Genomic DNA, 11,729 nt, shown 5'->3' with positions numbered 1-11,729 from the left:
CTCTGACTCAAAAAAAAAAAAAAAAAAAGAGAGTATGTATTGCTTTTGTAATAAGAAAAATAAAAATAGGCTGGGCACAGTGGCTCACACCTGTAATCCTGGTACTTTGGGAGGCCAAGGTGGGAGGATTGCTTGACACCAGGGATTAAAGACCAGCCTGGATGATATAGCAAGAAATCATCTCTACCAAAAAAAATGTAATTTATATATATATTATTATATTATATATTTATATATGATATAGTTATTAAATAGAAATAATTATATATATATATGTACACACACACACATATTCAAACTTTAAGCTAACAGAGTGCTCATAAATCATGCCGGGTCTCCACTATATTTCTTTTGCTTTTTCTTTTTTATAGTTGGAGTCTCATTCTGTTGCTTAGGCTGGAGTGCAGCACCATGCTCACGCCACTGCAGCCTCGACCTACTGGGCTCAGGTGATCCTTCCACCTCAGCCTTCCAAGTAGCTGGAACCACAGGCATGTGCCACCGTGCCTGGCTATTTTTTTAATTTATCTGAGAGATGAGGGCTCACCAAGTTGCCCAGGCTGGTCTTGAACCCCTGGACTCAGGTAATCCTCTCGCCTCAGCCTCCCAAAGTGCTGGGATTACAGGCTTGAGCCACCACGCCCAGCCTCCACTGTATTTCTAAGACAACTCCAACAGGGAAAGAAAAATCCCTTTTTCCTCCTTGAAGACAAAGGGTGTCAAACACAACACAGAGGTAATCCCTGTCTTGGTGCGGGAAAACGAGCAGGTGTTCTGGGACTAGCACCTCCGGGATGCTCACCTTTCTTGCCTCAGCTTCTGGGACAGCCACTGCAGGTATGGGGAGGGAGACCCGGAGCTTCTCTCCAGCAGGGCTACGTCTGCCGTGCACATGCTCCAGAGGAAGTCGGCTTCTGGGTGCACTGTGCAGGGACCGGGCTGCAGTGCCCTGGGCTCCAGGCTGTTTACCGCTGGCCCATCCACCTCCAGGAAGTTGCTGTCCTCCCGTCGGTCCTCTGACCCCACGTAGTTCTGAATGAAGAAGAGCTTTGGCTTCCCCACTAGAGAAGGGCACACGTCTCCCATGAACATCCTCCTGATCTGGTACAGGGGGAGCCTCAAGTGAGTCTGGCTCACACCAAACAGACTCTGGGTGTCTCCTCGGCTCACCAGGACACACAAAAAGCTGTCGTAGTCTCGGTGCTGGGGCATGCGGGCAACCCGGTGGAGAATCTGGGTCATATCATCCACATTGAGATAAAAGAAACTCTGGACGTCATAGCCCAGGGAAGTGAAGGTCTCTCGAAGGGTCTCTGGAGGAAACAAACACACATGGAAAACAACATCAGAGTGAGAAAAGCTTGGCAGGAATTAGTAGGGTCCCAGACTGGGCTGGTCTCCACAATGTATCTGTTTTTGTTTTTGTGTAACAGTTTGAGGGACCTGAAGTCAGGAGGGATGGGATCCACTTGAAACAGAAAAGATGTGCCCTTCATGTCCCATGTCCCCAATGATGGTCTGTCCCCTTCTACGCCACTGTCCCTGTCTGATGCCACTGCCACACCTGGCCACAGGCATAGACTAAGCTCATTTTAGCCCAATCAAACCAAAACCTCTTCTCTTCAACCAAAACAATGTGGGGATTTTTCAAAGGCTCTTTCTTTCTTTTTTCCTTTTTTTGAGTCAGGGTCTCACTCTATCACTCAGGCTGGAGTGCAGTGACACCATCATGGCTTACCATAGACTCCACCTCCTGGGTTCAGGCAGATCCTTCTGCCTCAAATTCCCGAGTATATGTGACTACAACATGCGCCACCATGCCTGGCTAGTTTTTATTTTATTTTATTCTTTGTAGAGATGAGGTCTCTCTATGTTGCCCAGGCTGGTCTCAAACTTCCGGGCTCAAGCAATCCTCCCACCTCAGCCTCCCAAACTGCTAGGATTACAGACGTGAGCCACCGTGCCCAGCCAAAAGTCTCTTTTCTAAAATAATGGAGCTGGGTTTGGTGGCTCAGCCTGTAATCCCATGCTTTGGGAGGCTGAGGTGAGTGGATTGCCTGAGCCCGTGGGTTCGAGACCCGCCCGGGCAACTTTGCGAGACCTCATCTCTACAATAAATAAAAAAATTAGCCGGGCATGGTAGCGCGCGCCTGTAGTTCCAGCTACTGCAGAAAGCTGAGGTGGAAGGATCGCCGGAGCCCAGCAGGTCGAGGCTGCGGTGGCCGGGAGTGGCCACTGCACTCCAGTCTGGGTGACAGAGTGAGACTCCAATTCAAAAAATAAATAAATAAAATAAAATAAAATAATGGGACACACAAGTCCATGGGAAGGGAGGCATTTGCAGAGTGCAAAGCCAAGCCTAGATCCAATGGCTGCAGAAGTGGTGACAGGTCAGGAGTCCCTCACCTCCACCTGCTATGGTCTGACACTGAAGTCCCTGGTTGTGACCACTTCCAGACTCCCCAGTATCCTTGTGACCTGCTTTCCAGTGTGACTCTGGGTAGTGTGAGTCCTCAGCCAACATTTCTTATAGCACCCTCAAAGATCCTTCTCCTAGCTTCCACAAGCCCCAGAATGACTTTGCAGGGGATTGAAAGGCAGTAGTGGAAAGAGTAGACTTCACAGTAGATAAGCCTGTGCCCAGTGCCAACCTCACTACACCTCCCGCTGCACGACCCTGACATACAGGTTCCCTGACTTTATTTATTTTTTGAGTTGGAGTCTCATTCTGTCACCCAGGCTGGAGTGACAGCCACCCCAGCTTTGGCCTGCTGGGCTCAGGGGATCCTTCCGCCTCAGTGTTCCAAGTAGCCAGAACTACAGGTGTGTGCTACCATGCCCAGTTAATTTTTGATTTATTGTAGAGATGAGGTCTTTCTGAGTCGCCCGGGCTGGTCTTGAACCCATGGGCTCAGGCAATCCTCTCACCTTGGCCTTCCCAAAGTGCTGGGATTGCAGGCTGAGCCACCGAGTCCGGCCTTCCATGACTTTAAATGGAAGTGATGACATCCACCTTACAAGGCTGCTGTGAGGCTGGGCTCAGTGGCTTAGCCTGTAATCCCAGCACTTTGGGGGGCTGAAGCGAGTGGATTGCCTGAGCCCGTGGGTTCGAGACCTGACCAGGCAACTTGGTGAGACCTCGTCTCTATAATAAATCAAAAACTAGCCTGGTGTGGTAGCGTGCACCTGCAGTTCCAGCTACTTGGAAAGCTGAGGCGGAAGGATCACTGGAGCCCAGCAGGTTGAAGCTGTGGTGGCCGGGGCACGCTACTGCACTCCAGTCTGGGGCAACAGAGTGAGACTCCAACTGAAAAAAAAAAAAAAGGCTGCTGTGAGGACTAAATAATGCACATACAGCTCTTTGTGCTCAATAAATATTGGTTTCTATTCCCTTGTTTCCAATCTTTTTTGTCCTTCTTCTAGAAGTTTCTATGGTCCTAGTCTATACCTTTCTCATATGCTCAGTATGCCTTCACTGGAGGAAAAAGCACAGCCTCCTGAATCAATTTATATCCTTTTTTTTAAAACACAGATCCCATTAGCTCTTTTTTGTTTTAAGTGGGATCTTACTCTATTGCCCAGGCTGCAGTGTAATGACACAATCACAGCTTACCACAGCCTCAGGTGACCCTTCCACCTCAGCCTCCCAAGTAGCTGGGACTACAGGCATGAGTCACCATGCCCAGCTAGTTCTTTAAAATTTTTTTTGTAGAGACGAGGTCTCACTATGCTGCCCAGGCTGGTCTCAAACTCCTGGGCTCAAGCAATCTTCCCGCCTTGACCTCTCAAAGTGCTGGTATTATGGGCATGAGCCACCAAGCCCAATCAATTTATATGTTTCTAATAGCAAAGGGAGACTTCTTTTTCTTCCCCATTCAAAAAGTCCACACCCTTTATATTCCTGTTTCTTATCTGGGGGATGCTTCTAGCTCTTCATTCATTTTCTAGGCAGAGAAACTGTTCTGTCCCACATCCAGAGACTAAACAAGCACCTCCCAATTCAGTCTGCCACTCCAACCATTTGTCCAATTCTCTGGATTTGTTTCCAGATCTCATGACTGGCTGCCAACCTCTCTTCCTGACCTGGAGCTTGGCCTTCCAGAAGTCTACACTGCATTCACCCCAAACCAAATAATGCAATAATAGTTATAGCAAATATAACTTTCACCAAAGAATAAAGGAGCCCCATCTCATGACAGCGTAAGAATCACAGAAAAGCTGGATACAGCGGCTCACGTCAGCCTGGGCAACATGGCAAGACCTTGTCTCTACAATAAATCAAAAAAATTAGCTGGGCGTCGTGGCGCATGCCTGTAGTTCCAGCTACTTGGAAAGCTGAGGCAGAAGGAGCAGGTCGAGACTGCAGTGATCTTGAGCGTGACACTGCACTCCAGCCCAGGTGACAGAGTGAGACTCCAACTCAAGGAAAAAAAAAAAAGGAAACACAGAAAGGGATTGATGGGAGAAAAGTACCTGGAGGCACCACATAACTGTTTACTACAAGTTCTCAATTATCTACACTCAGTGGGAACAATATGAAGTATTGACAGTTGTAAGTAATTCAAAGATCCACAGCTTCAGTCAACAGTTTCAACTTCCTTGCTCCCTTCTTGCCAGTTTCAACCTTCCTTACCAGTGACTAAGGAACTATAAAAGTGAAAGTGAGCAATTTCAATTTCTCGGCTGTATGCTAAGCAGGACATAGGAAAAACATAAAAGGTAGAAGAAGAAACAAAGCCTTGGGTAAACAAAAAGCTAGAATGACTGGTCACTGGACAAGTGAGTGTTGGCTTAGTCACTCAGCCTATGAGCAGTATCTGTACCTATTCACACAGTGTCTGGTAGAATGTTCTGGCTCGGGGACCTGGATTGGCCTCACATTCTACCAAAGATGGTGGTTTTAAGATATGTTTTTTGATGGGTGTGGTGGCTCACTCCTGTAATCCCAGCACTTTGGGAGGCTAAGGTGGGAGAATTGTTTGAGTCCAGGAGTTTGAGACCAGCCCAGGCAACATAGCAAGACCCCATCTCTACAAAAAAATAAAAAAATTAGCTGGGCATGGTGGTGTGCACGTATAGTTCCAGCTACTCGGGAGGCTGAGGCAGAAGGATTACCTGAGTCCAGGAGATTGAGGCTTCAGTGAGCCATGATCATCGTGATTATGCCAACTCACAAAAATAAATGTATAAATATATATACAAATATATATGATTTTTAAAAGTCACCAGGGCCGGGCTTGGTGGTTCAGTCTGTGATCCCAGCACTTTGGGAGGCCAAGGCCAGTTGACTGCCTAAGCCTGTGGGTTCGAGGCCAGCTCTGGCAACTTGGTGAGACCTCGTCTCTACAGTAAATTAAAATAATTAGCCGGGTGTGGTAGCGCGCACCTGTAGATCCGGCTACTTGGAAGGCTGAAGTGGAAGGATCACCAGAGCCTAGGAGGTCGACGCTGGGGTGGCTGTGAGTGTGCCACTTCACTCTAGCCTGGGCGACAGAATGAGACTCCAACTCAAAAAAAAAAGTTACCAGGCTGGGCATGGTGGCTCACACCTATACTCCCAGCACTTTGGGAGGCCTAGGTGAGAGGATTCCCTGAGTCCGCAGGTTTGAGATCAGCCTGGGCAACTTGGCGAGACCTCATCTCTACACTAAATCAAAATATTAGCCGGTTGTGGTGGCACATGCCTGTAGTTCCAGCTACTTGGAAGGCTAAAGCAGATCACCTGAACCCAACAGGCTGAGGCTACAGTGGCTGTGAGCATGCTACTGCACTCCAACCTGGGCAACAGAGTGAGACTCCAACTAAAAAAAAAAAGTCACCAGACAAGGTAGTTTTAAAATATATCAGCCGGGCTCGGTGGCTCAGCCTATAATCCCGCGCCTTTGGAAGGCTGAGGTGAATGGAGTGCCTGAGCCTGCGGGGCCAAGACTCGTCTGGGCAACTTGGCGAGACCTCATCTCTACAATAAATCAAAAAAATTAGCCAGGCGTGGTAGCGCGCGCCTGTAGTTCCAGCTACTGAGGCGGAAGGATCGCCGGAGCCCAGCAGGTCAAGGCTGGAGCGGCCACTGCACTCCAGTCTGGGCGACAGAGTGAGACTCCAACTCTAAAACAAACAAACAACAACAACAACAAAATATATATATATATCTCTACAGCTGGGCTCGGTGGCTCAGCCTGTAATTCCGTGCTTTGGGAGGCTAAGGTGAGTGGATTGCCTGAGCCTGCAGGTTCGAGACTTGCTTGGGCAACTTGGCAAGACCTCATCTCTACAATAAAAATCAAAAATTAGCCAGGCATGGCAGCGCGCGCCTGTAGTTCCAGCTACTTGGAAAGCTGAGGCAGAAGGATCGCTGGAGCAAGCAGGTCGAGGCTGCGGTGGCCGGGAGCGGCCACTGCATTCCAGTCTGGGTGACAGAGTGAGACTCCAACTCAAAAAAAATAAAAATAAAAAAATATGACTACAAATTCTTTGACATTCCTCTCTTACAAAATACTTCTCTTCCCCTTGAATGTGGACCAGACTTGGTAACTTGTTTCTGTTTTTGTTTTTTTTGTTGATTTGGAGTCTTACTCTGTCACCCAGACGGGAGTGCAGTGGCACGCTCCCAGTCACCGGAGCCTCAACTTGCTGGGCTACGGCGATCCTTCCGCCTCAGCCTTCCAAGTAGCTGGAACTACAGGCGCGCACTACCACACCCGGCTAATTTTTTATTTACTATAGAGATGAGGTCTCGCCAATTTGCCCAGGCAGGTCTCGAAGCCGCGGGCTCAGGCAATTCACTCGCCTCAGCCTCCCAAAGTGCTGGGATTACAGGCTGAGCCGCCGAGCCTGGCCGGTAACTTGTTTCTAATGGAAGGAACGTGACAGAAGTGGCTATATGTGACTACCAAAGCTAGATCATGAAAGCAATACAGCTTCCACCTGGCTCTTTCCCTCTTTGGAATGGCTCTCTCTGGGGAAGCCAGCTACCACGTCCCAAGCGTGCCCAAGCAGTCCCTTGGAGAGGCCCACAGGAAGAACTGAGGCTTCCCCCCAGCAGCCGCCACCAACTTCCCAGCCATGTGAATGACCACCTCAGAAGTGGCCCCTCCAGCCCCAACCAAACCTTCAGGCAGCCCCAGCCAAACTGCACCTCAATTCCTGACTCACAGAAACTATGAGAGATAGAATTAAATTAGTATTGTTTCTTTAAGCAGCTAAATTTTGGAGTGAGATAATTATAATTGTTAGATAAATCATTCACCAGGTTAAGTCCTTTGACTTCTTCTATCAGTAAAAGGTAATGATTAATCACCATTACTTAAGACTGCAGTTAAGCTGTCTACTTTTTTTTCTTTTTTTTTTGAGTTGGAGTCTCACTCTGTTGCCCAGGCTGGAGTGCAGTGGCACAATCACGGCTACCGTAGCCTCGATTTGCTGGGCTCAAGCAATCCTTCCGCCTCAGCCTTCCAAGTAGCTGGAACCACAGGCATGGACCACCACATCCAGCAATATCATTAAATTTTAAATGCAGGCCGGGTGCAGTGGCTCATACCTGTAATTCCAGCACTTTGGGAGGCAGAAGCAGGAGGACTGCTTGAGCCCAAGGGTTCAAGACAAGGCTGGGCAACACAGCAAGACCTCATCTACAAAAAAAATTTAAAAATTAGCTGGGCATGGTAGCACACACCTATTGTCCCAGCTATTCGGGAGGCTGAGGTAGAAGGATCTCCTGAGCCAAGGAGGCTCCTGAGGCTGTGGTGAGCTGTGACCGTGCCACTGTACTCCAGCCTGGGCAACAGAGTGACACTCCAATTAAAAAAAAAAAAAACTTTAAAAAAAATGTGTATCCACTTAATAAGGAAAAAAAGAGAAAGATCTCCATGTGGTGGAAAAGGCCATACTGTCCCCCTGGCCATCTCGTCTGAAGGTGCAGGCAAGGCTTCAACACCCAGCACCATGTTCAGGCTGAATAACAAGAGAACCTGCACTGGGTTCCACCACTACTATTCTTGAATCAGAGTCTCACTCTGTCGCCCAGGCTGGAGGGCAGTGGCATGCTCACGGCCACCGCAGCTTCGACCTTCTGGGTTCAGGAGATCCTTCCACTTCAGCCTTCCAAGTAGCTGGAACTACCGGCATGTGCCACCACGACTGGCTTATTTATTTTTAAATGTATTTTAAAGATATGGGGTACAATTCAAGAGTAGGTATACAAGTGGACATTGTACAGGTAAAGTCTGGGCCTCCCTTTGGTCCCCACTTTGCCTGGTTTGAGATCAGGTACCCTTATTGATGTTGTGTTCCTGCCTCCCTTCCTGGCAGTATCCCGCTCCTGCCAATCCCTTTCTTATAGTATTATGGTAAATGTTCAGGGTCCACTTATGAGTGAGAACATGTGGGACTCAGTTCTTTGTTCCTGTGATAGATCACTGAGTATTACAGATTCTGAATTCGCAGCACTACTATTCAATTCCAGACACTTCCTTTTAGGACTCACAGTCTCGAGTCATGGCGCATTCTCTCCTCCAGGGGGCAGACGCAAACAGGGAAACTACAGACTCAAAGCTCGTTTGATTACTTGCTCTCTCCGGCCGAGTCACTTCCCTTAACACCTCTCTTCCCTGATAAACGTCCTTCCCGATCAAAGTCCTTGAAAGCAAGCTTTACCTCGTCCTCCCTTCCCCGGTGACAGGCAGAGCTTGGGCAGAGCAAACGCTGCGGGTGCCCTCCAGCTCTTCCCTCCTCCATCCGCCCCCCTGGAGGTTCCGGTGGGAGCAGCCCCGGCACACGGGGCAGTGGCAGAGGCAGGCCAAGTGTGGTGAGGCCGAAAGAGGAACCAGCCTTGGAGTCACGAGGTCTGAGTTAAGTCCTGGCTCCTCCGCCTCCTTCCTTGTCTTGGAAAAGGACTGAGCAACACCTGCAGAGGCGCCTCCAAGGGGATGGGAGTCTGAGGGCCGGGCAGGAAATCCTTGTCTGATAGGACGGAGAAAAACAGCTAAAGCTGAAGATGGAGCCCAAACCCCTGCAGATCCCAAATGCGAGAATAAGGCCAAGAAGAATTGCACATCTGGATGGGCCTCAGACCAAGACAGAGCCTCCCTTAAATAGCCCTGCAGCTGCACAGTCACTCAACTGACAGCCTGAAGGCACCCCAGCTGACATTTCCCATCAATGCCACATTGTTCCTCTATTCCATGGTGAGGTGGGCTGGGGAGGAATGCCATCCTCTGCACCTTTCGTCCTTGGGCCAGCGGGAATATGCATCAGTCCAGTCTGGCAGTCAGGATCAAAAAGGTGGCGACCGTGCATCTTTGAGTAAGTTACTGCCTCAGTTGTTCATCTATAAAAATGGGATTAATACTAATACCTAAACCGTGTTCAAAAAGTGACTGTGAGAATCCAATGAGATTTCTGTAAAGATGCTTTGCAAACTATTTATTTAAATATAAGAAACAAAGAGGCTGGCAGGTGGCTCACGTTTGTAATCCCAGCACTTTGGGAGGCCGAGGTGGAAGGATTGCTTGAGCCCAGGAGCTTAAGACCAGCCTGGGCAACATAGCGAGTGTATACAAAAAAGTTTTTAAAAATTAGCCAGGTGTGGTGGAGCATGACTGTAGTCCCAGCTACTTGGGCAGCTGAGGCAGGAGGAGCACTTGAGCCCAGAGTTCAAGGTGAGCAGTGATTTGGCCGCTGCACTCCAGCCTGGGTGACAGAGTGAGACCACCATTCAAAAGAAAAAGAAAAAAGACAGCCATTTTAAACTACAAATCACCAAAAATGCAGTGTATCACTCTCATGGAATCTACCTCTTAGATCCCAGAGGGAGGCCTCTATAGTCTAAACTAAAATAGGCTTGGAGCAGACAGACTCCATATCCTATGTATGCATCACAGTAACTGCCTTGTCTTGTGTAAGCAGACAGGGAGGGTGACCAGGGAACTGAACCAACTTGTGACATCAGCCTGTTTTATAGCCTCCTGCCCTTCAGTCTGTGTGGACCGGGGTCACCCAGCTGGTTAAAACCAGCTCCTGACAGCCCCCAGCCATGCACAGATGGCCCAAGAGAACTTTCCTCATGACCATCCTAGAGGCGTTTACAGCTTCATGACCATCACATGTGACCCATGTGCTGGCATGATGATGCACTGTATACCCTGGGACCCTCTTCTATGTGCAATGACCTGCCTGCTCCCCCTCTCCATTCCCCATAAAATCCTCCTGATACTTTCCCTTGGAGAGACACAGCTTTGGAAAACCCTCCCGGCATCCTCTTCACTTGGCACCAAACAGTAAAACTCTGACTGACTAAAACCCATATGCTTGTGAGGAGTTGTTTGTTACTCTCCAGAGGAGAGTTACTCAAGGTTTTCTTGAGTAACACTTGTACATAAATAGGGGAAGAAAAACTTTGGGGCTGAGTTTGGAAAATAAAACTTCGACAAACTGCAGAAGTCCCACTTCTCCTTCCACCCACCCAGGAAACCCCACGCCCAACCCACCCGTCTCTGTACATTTCAATATTTCAATATTCTTCAGAGCATCTTGGAATTATGGGGGAGGGGCTTTCTTTAGGCCTTGTGGTCAGGACAGGGCTGTTAATGGAAGGCCAGAGTTAGCACTGCCACAGGTTTAGAGACTACAGAGATAAACCCCCAAAAACTAAACACAGTAAAATGTCATGAGCTCATGGACTTAGAATTTGCTTTGATCTAAATGACAGCACATTAACCTTGACACTATCTATGAAAAGGGCCCTCTTAAGTAAATGTATGGAATAAACCAGAGGGGAAGCTTACTGGTCCATTTACAGTCATTTCTTTTTCTCTTTTGTTTTTTGAGTTGGGGTCTCACTCTGTCACCCAGGCTGGAGTGCAGTGGCACAATCACAGCTCCTGCCACCTCGACTTCCTGGGCTCAGGCAATCCTGCCACCTCAGCCTCCTAGGTAGCTGGGACTACAAGCAGGCACCACCATGCCCAGCTAATTATTTGATTTTTTTTTTTTTTTTTTTTTTTTTGGTGGAAACGAGGTCTGTGTTATCCAGGATGGTCGAGAACTTTTAGCCTCAAGTAACACTCCCACCTCAGCCTCCCAAAGTGCTAGGAATACAGGCGTGAGCCACTGCGGCTAATCTACTATCACTTTTTGAGTCCCCTTAGTGAGTCCACTGCCAGTTACTACAGAGCACATGAGCAGAACATGACATGCACATTCTGCTGGCCTAGGCATGAAAAAATAAAAACGACTGAACATTCTAGGTGCTTAGTAGAAAGGGGAGTTCTATGGTCACATGTGATGGGAAATGCCAGGCAGACAGGCTGAACTAGGTTTCTCTACAGGAAGACTCCTCAAGCCTTTAATAGGTAAATATGCATTGCAAATCTCCAAGAGGGAAACAAACCGGCAGTACTTCTCACATTGACTTGGCCCTGGAAGTTCCCCTTATTGCCTTACAGAAACCTGTGGACAAGGAAATTCAAATCAAGAAAACAGTGTAGTTCTTGTTCTTCAAAGAATTTACCATCTTTTTGGGGAAGCAAAGCTTATAAATGTACATAAAACAATGTCTGCTGTCAGCTGGTGACTCACACCTGCAATTTCAAGGATTTGGGAGACCAAGACAGGAGGATCATTTTAGACCAGGCTAGGCACAAAGTGAGACCTCGTCTCTACAAAAGAAACATTTTTGGCCGGGCTCGGTGGCTCAGCCTGTAATCCCACACCTTTGGGAGGCTGAGGTGAGT

The 11,729-nt window shown here is 48.3% G+C and overlaps 1 protein-coding gene across 1 annotated transcript in view; it reads right to left on the bottom strand.

Moving 5' to 3' along the window:
* CFLAR (CASP8 and FADD like apoptosis regulator) overlaps positions 1–11,729 on the bottom strand; it is a 40,713-nt gene that overhangs the window by 3,104 nt on the left and 25,880 nt on the right. The window contains exon 8 of the mRNA XM_021718922.1: positions 803–1,313. Coding sequence (XP_021574597.1) covers positions 803–1,313 — 511 coding nt within the window. The remainder of the gene's footprint in view (positions 1–802; positions 1,314–11,729) is intronic.

Source organism: Carlito syrichta, unplaced genomic scaffold (assembly GCF_000164805.1).
Source record: "Carlito syrichta isolate Samal-C Ts95f unplaced genomic scaffold, Tarsius_syrichta-2.0.1 Scaffold314013, whole genome shotgun sequence".
Lineage (NCBI taxonomy): Eukaryota > Metazoa > Chordata > Mammalia > Primates > Tarsiidae > Carlito > Carlito syrichta.
Note: the sequence above shows the minus strand (reverse complement) of the source record. Positions and strands in the feature narration are given on the sequence as shown.